This window comes from Lutra lutra, chromosome 1, assembly GCF_902655055.1.
Source record: "Lutra lutra chromosome 1, mLutLut1.2, whole genome shotgun sequence".
In the NCBI taxonomy this organism is placed as follows: Eukaryota; Metazoa; Chordata; class Mammalia; order Carnivora; family Mustelidae; genus Lutra; species Lutra lutra.
This window is the reverse complement of record NC_062278.1, coordinates 204,263,335-204,281,234: the sequence shown is the minus strand read 5'-3', so window position 1 is coordinate 204,281,234 and position 17,900 is coordinate 204,263,335. Positions and strand designations below refer to the sequence as shown.

At 52.9% G+C, this 17,900-nt stretch overlaps 1 protein-coding gene and 1 long non-coding RNA gene across 3 annotated transcripts; one reads left to right on the top strand and one right to left on the bottom strand.

Moving 5' to 3' along the window:
- The first annotated feature begins 32 nt into the window (after positions 1 to 32).
- On the top strand, positions 33 to 1,357 carry LOC125079943 (uncharacterized). Its single transcript, XR_007121171.1, has 3 exons — positions 33 to 181; positions 308 to 405; positions 1,091 to 1,357. It is a non-coding gene; the product is annotated as an uncharacterized LOC125079943 (long non-coding RNA).
- A 2,270-nt stretch (positions 1,358 to 3,627) lies between these two features.
- MON1A (MON1 homolog A, secretory trafficking associated) lies at positions 3,628 to 17,699 on the bottom strand. Of its 2 annotated transcripts, XM_047693644.1 has the most exons (6): positions 17,426 to 17,698; positions 7,996 to 8,135; positions 6,229 to 6,714; positions 4,870 to 5,635; positions 4,013 to 4,160; positions 3,628 to 3,912 (listed from the first exon to the last, which is right to left on the bottom strand). In XM_047693644.1, the coding sequence occupies exons 2-6, from the start codon at positions 8,120 to 8,122 to the stop codon at positions 3,772 to 3,774; spliced, it is 1,668 nt and encodes a 555-aa protein (XP_047549600.1). In that variant the 5' UTR covers positions 8,123 to 8,135; positions 17,426 to 17,698; the 3' UTR covers positions 3,628 to 3,771. The 2 variants fall into 2 exon arrangements, with proteins under 2 accessions (XP_047549600.1, XP_047549608.1); XM_047693652.1 differs by lacking the exon at positions 6,229 to 6,714 and having other exon boundaries at positions 17,426 to 17,699.
- Positions 17,700 to 17,900: the final 201 nt, after the last annotated feature.

Sequence of the window (17,900 nt, the reverse complement as noted above, 5' to 3'; positions counted from 1 at the left end):
GGGGCGGGCGGGGCCAGAGTGTGGGGGCGGAGCTGTGGGCGGGGCCTGTCGAAGGCCTGGGCTAGGCAGCCCGCTCCGCCAAGCCGATTTTCCAGGCCCTCACAGCCCTGTCACCTACACTTCTCGGGCGTGTTTTTCTCAGTGACGTGTGGGTGGTGTGCGTGGAGTGGCCCGGAGAGAGGTAAGGAGGCCTGAGTTGTCCCTTCCCGCCCCCCCAAGACCGACTAGGCTGAAGTGAGGAGGGATCGGGGCCCAGCACCAGTGAGGGTTTGAGGACCACCTGGCTTATTTCTTCCCTTGTCACCAGTAGCAACACACTCAGACGCTTCCTAAACAGGTCTTGAGGGCCCCTGAGAGGCCAAGAATGTGTGGAAGACCAGAGGGAAGACATGGGACCCCCCAGAGGTACTGCTACTCTCTGTGGCCAGGAGCCATTATTCTTGCACGTGCCCTGGGATGTCAGTGATGGGATGGTGTCAGAGGAGAGAGTTGCACCCTACCTGCCCAAGGCAGTAGGAGTTATGAGTTGGGGCCTACCCTGCGGGCTGGACATCAGAGTCAGAGGAAATCTGGCTTATGTGGAGGCCCAACCCTAGCTCTGGTACTTCCACCGCTGCCTCTGTAGGCAGAAGTTGCAGCATGGGGATAACAAAACATAATGGTCACCTTCTTTGCTGACTGTGCTCCAGTGCTCCCTGATATGGGGGAAACATGGGCTTTGATAGGGGACCTCTAACCTGCATAGGGTGGCCCTAGGTTGAGGTCGGAGGGATCTGTGACTCTGGGTCCCAGGGCTTTGGCAGGTAAGAGGGGTGGGAAGAGAGGAGCTTTCAGCCCAGCAGGATTCATTCAGCCTGACTTTTGGAGCTGTATCTCCTGTACTCCCCCATCCAGACCATACTCCTTGTCCCTCCTTCCAGGAGCACCTTTTTCCTTTCCTCCTCTTGAAACTTAGATGGCACCTCCTCCAGGAAGCCCTCCTGATCCTGGCAATGCCAGAACCATTTCGTGGGCCCCACAGATCCTGTGCTATACCCACCCCAGCACAGTTGACTCTGGATATCTGACTCCCCCTTTTCCTGATTCCTAGTGCTGGACTCCCTCCCCGCTCGAGGCCGGAGTTCAATAAGCACCTGGTGGAGAGAAGGAACAGCAGGAGTGGGCAGCCACACCCAGTGTTGGGAGGATTCCAAGCCTCAGGCAATGTAAAAGGCACTCCCTTCTCTAACCAGAATTGGCCCGGAAATGAATAAATACCCATAAAAAAATCATGGCACAGTTCCTGTGTTTCACAGTCAACATGCCTAAAGATAGTCATGCACAGCAAAACTGAAATGAAACATTTTCTGCTGGCACTGAGACAAAGTTTCTTGGACCCCCATCCTGCCTCAGAACATTCGGAGAGACTTCTGTGGGTTGGGAGAAGACTCAGGGCCCTCCTTGATCACCCTAGCCACCTGTTTAAGGTTTGGGGTACAGCAGTCAACAGTTGATCCTTTGCTGCCACCGTGTGGCCAAGATGTTGGCTGCCCCCAGGCCTGCATTCCTTCCTGGGCAACCCTGGTCCTTGACAGCAAGCATCCACAGTAGCGCCCCTTCCTCCTTCCTCAACTGCTCACTGTGCAGGATGGGGCAGGCAAACCATGCAGGGGAAGTCTGTGCTAGGTATGAGTGCTCCCCCAAGCTGAACTCATAAGGCCTGGCCCATATTTGGCTTAGGACCTGTCCAACTGCCCTGGCATCTGTGACCTCGAAGGAATGCCCTCTTTTCCCATTTTGGGCTCTCACACCCCTCTGAACACGACTCCCAAGAACTAGTGCTGGCCTTTTTCTCCAACCCAAAGAGATCATCTGAGTGTCAGCAGAGGAATCTTTCTAACCATGGTATGATCATATCATTCTGCAGCTTTAAAACACCCATGGCTCCCCATTGCCAGACTTTTGCCTGGAGTTCAAGAACCATAGGCCTTGAAAAGTCCTCCAACTTCATTGTCCACCAGTAATACCAGGTTCTTTACCAGGTCCTTCACTTTGCAATGCTGGTTCCTCCACTGGGAACACCTTCCCTGTGTGCCTGTTATCCCTTCCTTGATCCCCAGATAAACCCCACACTTCAGGGGCCTCCTGTAGTGGGTACACACACTCGTCTGTGACTACCCCTTCCTACACCCACCCAGAATAGGTGCTGAACTGCAGAGGAGCTGAAAGCCCTACGAGGATCACAGCAGCCAACAGGAGTACCTAGGGGTAGAACACTGACCAGAAGAACACCAACGGCAGTCATGGCATCACCCTAGCCCCTGAGGCAGTGGTTTGGTGCACTGGCCAGGATCAAGGGGAGAAATAGAAGCAGGAACAGGCAGAAAAGAGACCCAGGGCACATGTGCAGGGTGAGCAGCACCACCAAACCTGTGGCTATTCCCCAAGGACTCTGGGGTCAGGGCGGGTGGAGTGCCTCCTAGAATGGTCATATACCCATTCTAATATGACCCAGGATGGGGCGAAGGGCAGAGACTGCGCTGCCATTTCCTGGGACAGTTGAACCATTGCAGTGTACCCTTGGCCCATGCTATCCACACAGTTTTTTTCCCAGCATGGGTTGGTTTTAGCCCAGCTCTCAGAGACTGCATGAGGGGAATTCACTCTACTGTCTGAAGACCATATTCAGTGGACACTTTTCTCCCATAAACATTTTCTAGGTCTTTTGCTCCCCTAACCAATGAGATGGTTAAATTGTGGCAGAACTGGGTGGGAAAGCGCTCCCTGCCTCCGCCCCCTGCTGCCAGCAGCAAGGTAGAAGCTTTCTGAGCTGTGCCTTGGGCTCTGCCCAGTGGTCCTGGGATACAGTGAACAGGGCTGGGCCTTCACTGCTGAGCCTCCAGGGATGTTCACAGTGACCCCCATGGGCTGGGTCATGCCAGAGTACAGGGTGGCCAAAGAGGACCCAGTGTGCCCACTGGCACCTGCCCTTCCTAGGGCAGGGATCACCCCTGTCCCAGCTGGGTCTTCTCCAGCTCACTCCTGGAGCCATGTACTGGCTGGAAGTACAGATGCTGAGGTGGCTAGCCCTTCAAGCTGGGACAATTTCCCCAGAGGCCTAGAGCTACGGTGAGGCCGAACTCTGAATGTGAGGTCTGTGCTGAACACTGGACCACCCCACCAAGGGCTCCCACCCATCCGTACCATGGTTCAGACCCTCCCTAGTTGACCATCCGTTTCTTACTCAGTTCAGCTACTGCTGAACAACAGCAGCCTATTGAGCAGAGCCCCAGCTCCCAGGGCATAGGACTGGTCCTTTGGGGGCACACCGCTGGGGGCCCCCCAGGAGTGAGAGGGGAGGCACCAAGGGCTCAACTGAGTGTTGGGGTGGGGCGTGGGTGCAAGGCCAGTGAGGTGCTAGAGAACTCTTCATGTGTGGCAAGACTTCAGCTGAAGGCCAAGAGCCCCAGCCCCAGTTTCGACGCGGAAGGCCTGTGGCCTGATGTTGTGCAAGGGAGAAAGGAGAGGGACTCAAATGTGCAGGTGTCTCTGTGCATGGGGGAGCACGGGCAGGGGCTAGGGAGGATTCAGTATCTGTATGGGAGTGAGAGTGGGTGAGTGAAGGGACCAGTGACAAGGCCCAACGAGTGTCTTCCCCAAAGCACTTTAATGCAAGCACCAACCCACAGTCCCTGCCTGCTGCCTGGGCAAGAGAGGCCGACCCTGCATGGAGGCTTCCGTGGCTTCCATGGCCCAGTGTGCCGAAGAGCACTGAACCTGCACGCGTCCCCATCAGTAGGTGAGGGGCGTGAGGATGAAGAGGCGGTCTTCTTCCTTGCGGATCCAGCGCATCAGCTTATGGATGGCACTGACGGCCGATGCCTTGGTGCCCAGGGGGCTGTAGCACATGTAGAGCTCAAAGGCACCTGTCACCTGGAGGAGGGGGCACAGGGTAATCATCGAGGTTAGGTAGCCCTCAGGCCCCCTACCCAGGATCCCTGATGAAGCCCAGCCCAGCCCAGGGCCACCTTACCCAGGCCAGGAGGTTCTCATTGGGGCCTGTGTAGTAGATGGTCTTGAGTGGGCGGGAGGCATTGTGGGCTCGGCTGTGCAGGTACTGGTAGAGGCCCAGCAGCCGCTCCTGTTCCTCTTCACTGGTGTACGGGGCCTCAATCTCAGGGCTGGAGACGGGGGAGTGGGTTCGCAAAGAAATCACTTCCAGTGCCTTCTCTGGAGATCCAGAAACAACTATTCCTAGCCAGGGGGACTCTGCCACGTGTCCTACCCTCCAAATGGTCTCCCAGGATAGGGCATTGTCTACCTATCACAGAAGACTCTCCAGCCCAGGGCTGGGCCCACCCAGACTGGAGCCCTGCTCTTTCCCCTCCCCCAAGTTCATGGCATCTTTTATGACCTTCCTTTAAAGAAGCCAATCTGAGTTTAGGTGTCCAAGACAGAGGGACAGGTCTGAACTGGAGGAAAAGTGAGCTGGGAACCCAAAAAGGGGTAATGGGAGAAGAGACGTTGCCACATCCAGCCCCAGCCCCTCCGTTGGAGGAGGAGTTTTGTGCATTCCGGATGGGACTAAAATGATCCCTAAGGCAGACTTGCTCCAGGGCAGGGGATCCAGGAGACCTGGGTTCCAGCTTCCTTCCCTGGGTGTATTGGGCATTTCAGGGTTTTCTGGGTAACAAAGCAGAGAAAGGTATGCCCACTAGGAGCAGAGGGACAGGGAGGCTGGTTCCCTGGTCTAAGAGGGAAGCAGACCCAACATATCAGTCCATTCCCAGAGGGGCTGTCAGCTTCAGGAGGGCATCAGGGCTCAGGACCAATTCTCCCCCAGCAACTCCACCCACCTCCCTCAAGCAATGTCCCCAGGCCCTCCCTCACCTGGTGAAGAGTCCTGAGCTCTTTGACTTATAGAGGAAGTGACGCAGGTCGGGGATGCCCACTTGAGCAACGCTGTAGTAGGGCGTGCGCAGGGCCTCCCGCAGCGCCAGGTGGGCTCCCCGCTTCCGCAGGCGCTCCTGAAAGCGGCGGCGGCAGTCAGAGACTGCAAAGAAGTCCTCCCGGTCGGTGGAGACGAGCAACAGGCAGAGATCAGTGTCAGGCTCCAGGTAAGAGATGTGTGCGTGGAAGAAGCCGGCTGCATTAAACTTGGGCAGGCACACGGGCGTCCAGGCCTCGCCCTCGCGGAAGGACGAGGAGGAACTTATGAGGTTGAAGAGCAGGTGCAGGTCGATGGGGTGCAGGAACTGGTCCTTGCGGCGCACTAGCGCCACCAGCTGGTTGCGCGCCAGCAGGATGGAGAAAACGAGGCTGCGGGCGCGCGCCTGCTGCAGGCTGGCACTCACCGCGTCGCGCACGGCCGCCGCCAGGGGCAGGCAGCGCGCCGCCCCCATGAGGAAGCTGGGGTCTCGCGCCATGAGCTGCAGCAGGTTGTCGGTGATGCGCTCCGAGCCCGACAGCAGGCGCCGCAGGTCGTAGTTCTGCTTCTGCTGGAAGATGTGGCTCAGTTGCGCGCCCGTAAGAAGGCTCAGGATCTGGTAGTAGATGTAGAGCAGCTCCTGCGCCAGTTCCTGCGCCGACTGCCGCGTGCGCGCCACGGCCACCAGCACCAGTGGGCTCCGGCGCACGAATACTACCTTGTAGCCATCTAAAGGTGGAGGGAGGGGGGGGGTCAGCTTCTCCGGGAAGCCTTCCTGGATTGGCCTTGCCCAGCTCCCTCGGAGCCCTGGCTTCCTACACAGCTTGTCGCCTTCTACGTCCTCCCCACCCTCCCTAAGAAAGCTGTGCATAGTAGGGACTTAAGAATGATGAAGGTAAAAACGGCAGCCTGAGGACCCCTTTCCCTGAGGACTCCAGGTCTGTCCCTGCCACGTGGTTCACAGACTGGCACCAGCCAAAATGCAGTGAGCACTTTGGAAAAACAGGCTTGTGTTAAATGGCAAGAGCTGGGTGTGGCTTAGGACCTGGGGCTTTTTGGTCACCTCCCCAGACTTCGGGTTCTCTCCAGGGGCAAAGCCCATGTCAGAGCCACCTTTGGTCCTCACAATAGCCCTATCAGGCAGTCAGCGTTGCTATCCGTGTTCAGGTGACAATATTGAAGCCCAGTGAGGTGGAGGGATGGCCCTTGGACCCCCTCACATAGTACATCCCAGCCCTCTCTAGTCCCTGGGGGTCTAAAACCTGCTATGAATTAACCCTGGCCGGGGGAGCCCTCCCTGCCCCCCTTTCCAGGTGGCTCACCTGCGTGGATAGAACGAATGGCATTCTTGTCTGCCTCCAGGAAGGACACCAGGGCCACCATGACACCCATGGTGCTGGAAAGTGCCTCCTCTGACCCATAGCGGGAGTACACGGGCTTCCCCGCCTCGCTCAGCACAAAGACGTGCTTCTGGTGCAGTCGCCATGCCTCAGCGGCCTCCTCCTCATCCCCCTCGCCTGAGCCCTCCCTGGGGGGTTCTGGGGCTGGCCGCCCAACTGCCCCGGAAGACTCTGGCCAGTCCTCAGAGCTTCCTGGCAGCATCTCCTCCTGCAGGTCTCGGGCCACACCCGTCAGCTGGGTGCTCAGCTCACTGAAGTCCTGGCTGATCTGGCGCATGTCTGCAGGCAGTGGTGGGGGACCCCCAGCACCCTCCTTAGGGCTGTCCCCAGAAGCTGCCCCATCCTCCGACTCCGTCAGGTCCTCGTAGGAACGGGCATGGACGAACATGGCACCCTCCTGCCCGGCACCTGCCGGCCAAAAGCACTGGTGCTTAGAGCGGTAGCCGCTGGCAGACCACCTTCCCAGCGAGCGAGGTGCCCAGTATGGCACTCTAGCCTTACTGCCTGTCCCGCAAGACAGGCGGCTGTTCCCTGCTGCTACTGCCTGCCATGAGTTACGCTTCCCTGCAACTGAGAGCCCACCAGTCTCCTCCCATCTCACTGGGAATAAGACCCCAACCCCTCCTGGCTGCGGGGGCGGCTGGTACGTGCCTGCTTCTCTCACTCTCATCTCCCGGTCCTTACCCATTCCACTCACACTGACTTTCATCCACCTGCTCTCTGGACACCTTCAACAAGCCCCTGCCCACCTCAGGGCCTCTGCACCTGCTGTTCCCTCTGCCTGGAAGACACTCCCACCTCCTCATGTGGCCGGCTCCTTGTCACACTTCAGCTCTCAGCGAACACCCTAGTTACCTCCTCACCCGAATTCCCATTCTTGGCATTCTATCACATCTCCCTCCTTGATTTCTCTTGTGCTACTTGTCAGTTGTTATCCTTCTCCCAAGCTGCACTGGGGCACCTCCTTAGGGGCAGGAACCTGGCTGTTCACTGCTCTACACCCAGCCCCTTTCCCTGGGCCTCCTGCGTTCAGAGACTCTTTCCCTGTGAGAAGTCTCCCTGACCCTGCTCAGGCCACAGTTTCTAACCCACTCCAGTGCAATGGCCCTACTAGCCTGTGGCTCCCCTAAGGCAGGGACCATGTCAGTCCCCCTTTACTGATTTTTTTTTTTTTGACAGAATAATACAACAGATATATTTTGGTTCTCTATGAGGATTTTGGTACTATACTAGGTCTTGGGGGGTACAACCGCTCTGTGCTCAAAGAGCTCACAATCTTGGGGACGAGAGACGTGCAATATGTACATAAACATATAAAAGTACAAAATAATGAGTATCCTGTATAGAGCATGATCAGAGCAGGCAGGCCTGACTCGTGAGGAAGTGACATTTAAGCTGAGAGCTGAGGGAGGGAGAAGGAGCCAGGAAGGTACACTGTAGACACAGGGAACAGGAGGAGGACCTGTGCTGGCAGCCAGACAGCACAGGGTGAGGAGCCCAGCATGATGTGGAGAGGAAGGCCAGACACAGCCGGACTGAGCCTGGTTCCCTACAGTATCCCTAGCACCTGACAAATAGCCCAGGAGTGACTGAACAAACACATGAATGAGTGGGAGTGAAAGCCTGGTTGGGAATCCCAGTGGCCTGCTCTGGAGGTCAGCTTCCTAGAGCTGCACACCCTGCCCATACCTGGCTCCATTCCCTGAGCCAGTCCTGGTGTGGGGCTCTCAGCTCTCTCCATATTCTGCCCATCAGAAGGAGCCAATGTGCCATCAGGGCATCCACTGCTTCTCTTCCTCTGCATGTCAGCAGCCATCCCTTGGGCTCGCCTGTGGGGCAAACAAAGGTGTCATCGAGGGGAAGGGGGAAGGTGCTGTGGGCAGGGGTCACTGGCATAATTAATAGTGGTAAGTAGAGGAAAGCATCTCTCACTAGGACCCAACTAGCTCAAACCTCTGCGGAACGGGTTCTGAGTAGTCCCCTCTAGAAAATGAAGCTATGTTGTTCTTTTTCTAAATAGAAAAAGGAAGAATTCACTGTACCTACTCATTGTAGAAAACTTGGAAAATACAACAAGGTCTGAAGAAAGAAATGTCATCGTTCTCCCACCTTTCAGGATCTTTCACTGTTCGCATTCTGGTGTATTTCCTCCCAGTTTTTTTTAATGTACATAAAAGGTAAATAATTTTTTATTTTTACAAACTGGTAACAGCAGCTAACATTTATTGAGTGCCAAAGCAGCATGCTGAGAAGGTCACTGGACAGTTATCCACACCTAATCACTCTGCCCTGGGGCAGGTGCTCCTGTCTCAAGCTAGCTATATAGTTCAAAGGACCGAGGCTGGGAGAGTTTAGATGCCTTGCCTGATGTCACAACAGGGAGGAAGCTGGGAGCTGGGAATTGAAACAATTCCGTATCCTGCTATCTTTCAGTGCACATCCTACCACGAACATTTCCCCATTCAAAACTAGATTGACCAATACTGCTTTATGGATATTTCGGCCTTTGCAAAGAAAGAGCAAACAGGCTTGTCTTCGAGCTGGCTTTTTTTCTGAATACACTGTTGTACTTTCTGAATTTGGCACTGGGGCTTGCCTTACCAATTACAAACAACTAGAGACATGACGGTTCTCAGTGCCCATCTGATGGCCAGGACAGACTCAGCTTGATCTCCCAGTTCTGCTAGCCTCCAGGCCGGGTGGAGGTGGCTAGGAGTGGATCGCAGGGATAACGAAGTTGGATGGCTCACTTGGAGTCACCCCTTGGGCCCCTGAATGGCAAGCTGAAGGGCCTTCACTTCGCAGGCAATATACATTCCCAGGGGAGGGGTTCTATCTGAGGCACACAGCCTTCCATTAACAGAAATCTGGCTGGGTAAGCTAGAAGGGCAGCAAAGACCTGTATGAGACCCATAGAGAGGTCATGCATCCCCCATCCCACCAGAGCTCTTACCAGGGAACTCCTGTATGTACACAAAGAACTGACTTTCAAGCTCCTTTTTTTTGGGGGGGGGGTCATCTTTGTTGGAAGCAATGGAATCCTTTTTTCAAATGAGCCTTTGGTAGAAGTTCAATGTGCAAAACAGACAGGGCAGCCCAGTGGCCACTCCTGCACTGAACGCAGAGCACTGCAGAACAAGGGAAGGCTGGGCACCACTGCTGGCCCACAGCATCACCCCACACAGAGTTGGAGCAAAGAAACATCATTCGGGAGAACCACCTTTGGGGATTGTCTAAGCCACTAATCCTGTCTATCAGGACAATCAAGAGTGATGGTTCCCAGCATGAGTCAGAGCCCAGAGGGCCACCCTGGGCCACCTCGTCTGACAAAGGGCCAGAATAACTAAGAGGCTACTTGCCCTCAACAGCAACCTGTTCAGAAAGGTCTGCTCAGGGGCACCTGTGTGGCTCAGTGGGTTAAGGCCTCTGCCTTCAGCTCAGGTCATGATCCCAGGGTCCTGGGATCGAGCCCCGCATTGGGCTCTCTGCTCAGCAGGGAGCCCGCTTCCCCCTCTCTCTCTGCCTGCCTCTCTGCCTACTTGTGATCTCTGTCAAATCAATAAATAAAATTTAAAAATAATAATAAAATAAAAGAAAAGAAATACAGGGGAGCCTAGATGGCTCAGTTGGTTGGGCGGCTGCCTTCAGCTCGGGTCATGCTTCCAGGCTCCTGGGATCGAGCCGCACATCGGCCTCCCTTCTCGGCGGAGGGCCTGCTCCTCTCTCTCCCTCTGCCTGCTGCTCTGTTTACTTGTGCTCTCTATCTCTCTGTCAAATAAATAAATAAAATCTTAAAAAAAAAAAAAGAAAAGAAAAGAAAGGTCTGCTCAGAGGCAGATATGGAGAGCAACAGGAAAAATCCCAACCAGGCAAAAACAGCCACTGTAACATCGCAGAGCCCAGCTTAGTGTGGTTGCTACAGTAAGGAGGGCACACCTAGGTCTCCCGCAAGAAGACAGAGGCCACGTGAGAAACTTGGAGACCATTCTTTCACAAGCTACCCTAAAAGCCACTGCTACATGAAGAGAGAGTGACCCCAGAGAGAGGCGTCTGTCCGAGTCCAGGCAGAGGGCAAGCTGCTACTGACAGTCCCAGGGTTGTGGCCAGGGCTTCTGGACCTGGTTCCCTGGATGGAAACCTGGATTGCTGTGTGCTTCCTTCCAAGGAGAAGATCCAGAACCACTGCTTTAAACTAGCACATTTCTGTGTCACTTTCCCACTCTACTACACAATAAGTTCACACCCTCTCTCTTCTCAAACTTCCCTCACCTGCTTCTCCCACGCTCACTCAGCACTATCCGTGATACCGCTGAGGAAACAGAATTCAGCAATAGAGAACGTCCAAGATTCCCACCACCACCTCGCCTCACCTGCCAGATGCTGCCTTCCTCCTCCTCACTGAAGATGAGCTGTCCATGCCCCACCGGAGACAAACTCCCCCACTCCAGTTCCTCTCACTGTGCAAACACAAGCACTTGGCTTCAGCTGCTGTCCCTCTCTCCCAGATCATTGGTTTCCCCTTCTCCCCTATCCATCGCCAATATGCTGATGCTTCGTCCACTTTCAAAACACCTTCCCTGGGGTGTGTTCACTCCATTATAATTCACTGAGCTGTACTTATGACTTGTGAACTTTATGTCTGCCTTATTTCAATTAAAAATTAAACTAAATCTCCCTGTAGGTTCCACCCCATTTATTTTTATTTTTACTTTTTTGCTGCCCTTTATAAAACAAACCAACCTCAAAATAGTAAATAGTACTTGGGGTTTAATTAGTCAGGTGGGCTAGGTTACACTGTGTAACCAATGAATGCCAAAATGGCAGAGGCTTTACACATTAAGGTTTATTTATCGCTCACAAAAAAATCTACCATGAGTGTGGTAGTAATTCAGCTACCTTCCAAGCAGTGATTCAGGAATCCAAGTTACTTGTATCTCATAGTTCTGCCATTGCAATACATCCCTTTCCCACATCACTGGGCAGTGGAAGACAGGGTTGGAAGGTCATGTATCAACACTTCAAAACCCAGATGAGGGGGCGCCTGGGTGGCTCAGTGGGTTAAAGCCTCTGCCTTCGGCTCAGGTCATGATCCCAGGGTCCTGGGATCGAGCCCCGCATCGGGCTCTCTGCTCTGCGGGGAGCCTGCTTCCTCCTCTCTCTCTCTGCCTGCCTCTCTGCCTATTTGTGATCTCTGTCTGTCAAATAAGTAAATAAAATCTTAAAAAAAAAAAAATTCAAAACCCAGATGAGGGGGCGCCTGGGTGGCTCAGTGGGTTAAAGCCTCTGCCTTCGGCTCAGGTCATGATCTCAGAGTCCTGGGATCTAGCCCCACATCCGGCTCTCTGCTCTGCGGGGAGCCTGCTTCCTCCTCTCTCTCTGCCTGCCTCTCTGCCTACTTGTAATCTCTGTCTGTCAAATAAATAAATAAAATCTTTAAAACAAAACAAAACAAAACCCAGATGAGCCAGAACTAGTCGTGTCGCCAGAGGGACTGGGAAATGTGGATTTCTGGTAATCCACATAATGCCACAGCCTCTCCACTTCTCCCACTCACTCTTGAAGCCATTCCAACTAGACTTGTGCCTCCATTACTGTAGTAACACTGCTCCCATCAAGGTTACCAGTTGACCTCAGGATCATCTCACTTCACTCAGTAGCAGCAATGGATACTCTTGATCAGTTCCTCTCTTCTGAAACTTTTTTTTTTTTTCTTCTTGGCTTCTGGTATACCACTCTCTTTCCTTGGTTCTCCTCCTACCTCATGGACCATTTCTTCTAAATCCTTTTTGCAGTTCTTCTTACAGTTAGCGGACCCAGATTTCAGTCCTTAGATCCCTTCCCTGTCCTCATTCAATCTACTGGTGATCTTATTCAGTGTCATGGTTTTAAATTCCACTGATACATTAACGATTCCGGTTTTTATTTCCAGCACCAATCTCTCTTCCAACTTCTAGAGGCACACACATTTTTTTTTTTTAAAGATTTCATCCATTTATTTGACAGAGAGATCACAAGTAGACAGAGAGGCAGGCAGAGAGAGAGGGGGAAGTAGGCTCCCCACTGAGCAGAGAGCCTGATGCGGGGCTCGATCCCAGGACCCTGAAATCATGACCTGAGCCGAAGGCAGAGGCTTAACCCATTGAGCCACCCAGGGGCCCCGAGGCACACACATTTAACTGTCTACTTGATGTTTGCCCTTGGATGTCTTACAGTATCTCAAAGTTCTATGTCCAAAACTGAGCTCCTGATCATCCTCTTTTTTTTTTTTTAAGATTTTTTATTTATTTGTTTGACAGAGATCACAAGTAGGCAGAGAGGCAGGCAGAGAGAGAGAGAGGAGGAAGCAGGCTCCCAGCTGAGCAGAGAGCCCGATGTGGGCTCGATCCCAGGACTCTGGGATCATGACCTGAGCCAAAGGCAGAGGCTTAACCCACTGAGCTACCCAGGTGCCCCCCGATCATCCCCTTAAGATCTTATTCCTTCCAGAGTTTTCTCCATCTCAGTGAAAGATGTCATCCTTTCCATTATTCAGCAAAAGATCTTGGAGTCATCTCTTTTCCTCACACCTCATATACCAAACCATTAGCAAATCCTGTCACCTGCACTTTAGAATACAGGTGCACCCAGCAAAATGTCTCCCTCGTTAATATTTTCCCCATAGAATTCCTTTTAGTTTTTAATACCCAACTGTGGTAGCCAGCCCTCATGATGGCCCCCAGTGATCCTCAACTCCTGCTACTCATGCCTTTGTGTACTCTCCTCCCACACCGAGCAGGACTGATCTATGGAACCAATAGGATAATATGGAAATGATGACATGTGGTTTCTGAGGCTAGGTCATAAAGGATATTATGGCTGCTGCCTTTCTGTCTTGGCTCACTCTCTTCAGGTGAAGTCACTAGCCATGTTGCAAGGACACTTGAGCAGCCCTATAAAGAGAAACTCACGGCAAGAAACTGAAACCTGCAAACAGCCAGGATCAAATGTGCCAGTCACGTGAGTGAACAATCCTGGAAGCAAATCATCTAGCCCCAATGAGGCCTTCAGATGATTGCAATGTCATGAGAGAACCAGAGCCCGAACCATTGAGCTAAGCTGCACCCAAATTCCTCTCAAATCCCTTCAGCAATTGCATGAGATAATAAATATGTATTGTTGGATTAAGCTGCTAAGTTTTGGGGTAATTTGTTATACAGAAAAAGATAACTAATACAATAAACCTGTATTGATTCAGCTTATGTTTGTACCAAAAAAATGCATTTTTACATCATCAGAACTTGATCCATATTTAATCAAAGTAATATGCATCTAAAGCCTCAAATTATATTCCAAATCAGATAGGAAGTCACTGAGTGGCAACAAAAGGGGCTTACTTGCATAGTGGCTGTTGCAGGAACTGAAAGAGGCCGTGATGCTGCATCAAAGCAGCAGCCACTGGTGATCAGGAGGAAGATCTTTAAGCGTTTCATATCCTAACACTATACCTTACTAGGCATATATTAGGTATATATTTTTCCTGTGATTTAGTACCATTTTAGAAAATTAGGGATTAATGTGCTATGGTGAGTGCTGTGATCCACAGACCTGTACCCCTGGGCCTATTAATACATTATATGCTAATAAAAAATTAAAAATTAAAAAAAAGAAAATTAGGGATTTGGATTTGATGAGGGAAGCATTATACTTTTCCCCGTTTAAAATAATGAGAAACAGACACTAAGTTAGTGATTCCAGATATAATGTCCAACTTTTGTAGATTACTGATGCTAAATGGGAAATGCCCGTATCCCGAATCTGACCACTGCTCATCACTGCCACCACTACCACACTGGTCCAGGCTATCATTCTCTCTCCAGGAGTGTCGCACCTGTCTTTTAACCAATCTCCCCACTTCGGCCTTTGTCCCTGCATAGTCTGGCCCTTGCACAGCACTCAGTGTGATCCTCTTGAAATCAAAAGAAGTCAGGTCATGTAATTCCCCTGCTCACAAAGCCAGTTTCCTCACAGTGGTGCACAAGGCCCCACTCTATCTACCACCCCATTACTTCTTTAACTTCATCTCCTATCCCTTCCCCCACTCGCTCTACTTCAGCCCAGCCACACTAATCTCATGGATTTCCTTCAGGGTAATGTAAATGTAAATCCTGAGCACTTCTTCACTTCAGAACTTTGCCCTTGTTGAGCTTTCTGCCTGGACCACATCTCCCTGCCTCTGGCCCCGACCTTACCTATTCCACTGCTTGAGCTAGATATTGACATGACCCACTCTCTCACTTCCTTCAGGTTGTTTTCTTTTTTTTTAAAATTTTTTTTTTAATTTGTTTATTTGACAGAGAGCTAGAGAGAGAGCACAAGTAAGCAGAGCGGCAGGGAGAGGGGGAGAGAGAGAAGCAGGCTCTCCGCTGAGCAGGGAGCCCAATGCGGGGCTCGATCCCAGGACCCTGGAATCATGACCCGAGCCGAAGGCAGCCGCTCAACCAACTGAGCCACCCGGGCGCCCCCTTCAGGTTGTTTTCAAGTGTCACCTTCCAGAGAGGGCTTCCTCCTGCAATAGCCCTGATTCTCACCCCTCTTGCCCTGTTTCATTCTTCTACATTGAAGGTCACCCTGTGACCTGCCACAAAGTTCAGTATGTTAGCTCCATGCACAGGAGGAGTTTAATCAACATTTTCCAGATAAATAACTTCAGGAGGGAAAAGGTGAAAGATCCTCAAAAAACACCTGGTTATAATGCAGTCTCTAGAGACCCCTGCCTGCGGAGAAGACTTGTGTTAGGTAGTACTCAAGTGCTCAAAAACAATGTTCCTGGGGGCACCTGGGTGGCTCAGTGGGTTAAAGCCTCTGCCTTTGGCTCAGGTCATGATCCCAGGGTCCTGGGATCAAGCCCCGCATCAGGCTCTCTGCTCAGTGGGGAGCCTGCTTCCTCCTCTCTCTCTCTGCCTGCCTTTCTACCTACTTGTGATCTGTCAAATAAATAAATAAAAATCTTAAAAAAAAAAAACAAAAAACAATGTTCCTGGATAAACCTGGTTTGGTTTTATAAGTCCTTAGTTTTCTCATCTATAAAATGGGGATAACGATATATAAAAATAATAAAATAAAAAAATTATAAAATGGGGATAATGATAGTACTGATTCACTGGGTCGTGGGAGGATTAAATGAGATAATCCATGTAATTTGGCTACCTGGCACAGACTAGGCACTTGTACACTCACACCATGATTATTTTTACTCAGCATTCAGACCATATGTAGCTGCACTTACACACAGATCCAGTGGTTTCTGCTCCATAAATCAGTCCTTTGAGAGCTGGCTCACCCTGAGCCAGGACCTGAGTGAACTGGTCTGGGAAAACATGATTCTGACCTCATGAAGCCAGGTAGGCTCTGGCCTGAAGTGAGCCCCTGTGACGTCCAGCCAAAAAGATGCCTGTGGACCTAGGACTGGGAGTTCCTCCAGGCTTACTGGCTCTTTATTGGGACTGACACTGTAGGAACAGACCATTGGTTTTCAGCTGCTCCTGGGAGACTCTCCCAAGTTGAACTCTTTGGTTTGCCACATGCCCCTGCTCTGTGCCTTGCACCTTTGGGTCAAAGACCCAAACAAGGGGCGCCTGGGTGGCTCAGTGGGTTAAGCCGCTGCCTTCGGCTCAGGTCATGATCTCAGGGTCCTGGGATCGAGTCCCGCATCGGGCTCTCTGCTCGACAGGGAGCCTGCTTCCCTCTCTCTCTCTCTCTCTCTGCCTGCCTCTCTGTCTACTTGTGATCTCTCTCTGTCAAATAAATAATAAATAAAATCTTTAAAAAAAAAAAAACAAAGACCCAAACAAGGTCTACAGCAACTTACCCAATGTCCTGGGGGCCCACTACCCACCGATCCCTTGAGGGCTTCAGGTGACTGAGCCCTATATGACTGAGTAGTACCTAGCATGGTACATGCATGAAGTGAGGACAGGGTCAGCTGGCTGAGGATAGCAGTGGCTTTCCTTTACAATAGTTCCCCTGCTACCTGAAATCATGTAGCACCTCCGCATCTCCAAGGCCAGTCTGGGGCGGGGGTGGGGGGGGATCCAGCCAGAAGTCTTGATGAAGCAAACAGTTCTCTGGACACTTACTCTGGAAACTAGGCAGGGAGGGTGAGTGACTCACAGCAAACCCCACCCCAGTTCCCACTGGAGCCATGACCTGCATGACTGAAGCTCCTGGGAGGCTGGGCCTGAAGCCGTTAAGCAAGAGAGGTCTTTTGGAACCAGTCCCATATGTATCCTTGGGGCACCTTCTCAGGCAGCCTCTATAGAAGTCCCCAGATCATGCTACTTTCTGTTGAAGTGCTCTGCTGTGCCTACAAGCAAAGTCATCAAACAGGCCAGCTCCATCAGCCCTTCTGGCGTGCTCACCCTGGAGTGAGAGCCCCTCCCTACTCACTGCCTACCACTGTTGCTCCCTCTTCCTGCTTAGATAGTGTTCTGTTCTCCTTGACCCCTTTGGGAGTGGACTCCAGATGGGAGGGTGGTGCCAGGATGCATGGATGCATGGCAGCCGGGGCCCTGGTGAGGCTGTGCTGTAGCTGTTTCAGCAGGATGCCTACTCCATGCTGAGAGCATGGCCTGGTACTTGTCACGGCTGGTGGCCACTCCCCTCTCTGACAAAGGCTGCTGCTCACCCTCCCCCAGCAAACTGGAAACCAGAAAGGGTTGCTGTCCCAGCACAAGGGGCAGATGTGTTATCTGAGCCAGGGCACCCTTGAGGGCAAAGTCCAAAGCCTCAGGACACTTCCAGGAGCTTCCCCGCTCACCCCACAGTCACCTCTACCGATCTTCGAGAGGACTTTACGGGGTGGGGGTGAGGAGATGCGAGTGCCTTGGGGGGTGGGTCCTACCCGGCTACTGGTCCCTACAGGACTTTGCCCTCCCAGCCAAAGGAAGGATTCTGGTCCTCGCCTTTTGTATTCTCCACCTGGGGGCCAACCCGCTAAGGCACCCCAAAGAGACCAAGACCTCCTACCGCAAATGGCAGCATAGGCAGCAGGGGCGCCCTCTCTTCAACCCCTCACTCCAAGGATGACAGGTCTCCAGTCTCTCAGTACCCCCAGGCCACGTGGGTTGGCAGTCGTACTCACCTGTTTCTCCGGGGGGCCCTGGACGCACAGAGATTGCGGGTCACTGCACTCTGCCGGACCCCCGGGAGAGCACGGGTGCCCGGCCGGACCTGGACTGAGGGCGCAGGTTCGCGGGGCCACGGCCCCCTACAGACGCAGACATGGCCACTGCGCGGGCCACCGCCCCCTCCCACCACCCCTCGCCCAGCCGCCGGCCCAGGAAGACAGCCCTCGCCGGCCTCTCGTGGCGGAGGCCAGGATCCAGCCGCTTGACCCAGCCCTGCCCGCCCCGTGGTGCATTGTGGGAAATGTAGTCCGCAGCTCGCGGCCGCCTGCGGCACTCTGGGGAGGGGCGGGGCGCGCAACCTTGGCAAAATCGGGGGGGCGGGGCCTGACCCGAGTCAGGATTAGCCTCATCCCGCACCGTCTTCTCTTGCGCTTTGGCCTGGCCCAAGCACCTCCGCGGAACCCAAAGGGCAGTGTGCGCGGGAGGCCC

What these genes read in the sequence shown, in the direction of transcription:
- MON1A (XM_047693644.1), bottom strand. Translation starts at nt 8,122, where the DNA reads ATGGCTGCTGACATGCAGAGGAAGAGAAGCAGTGGATGCCCTGATGGC. An exon ending in CATTCGTTCTATCCACGCAG is followed by an intron (nt 5,636 to 6,228) that starts GTGAGCCACCTG and finishes CTCCACCTTTAG; the next exon opens with ATGGCTACAAGGTAGTATTC. An exon ending in ATGAGAACCTCCTGGCCTGG is followed by an intron (nt 3,913 to 4,012) that starts GTAAGGTGGCCC and finishes CCCCTCCTCCAG; the next exon opens with GTGACAGGTGCCTTTGAGCT.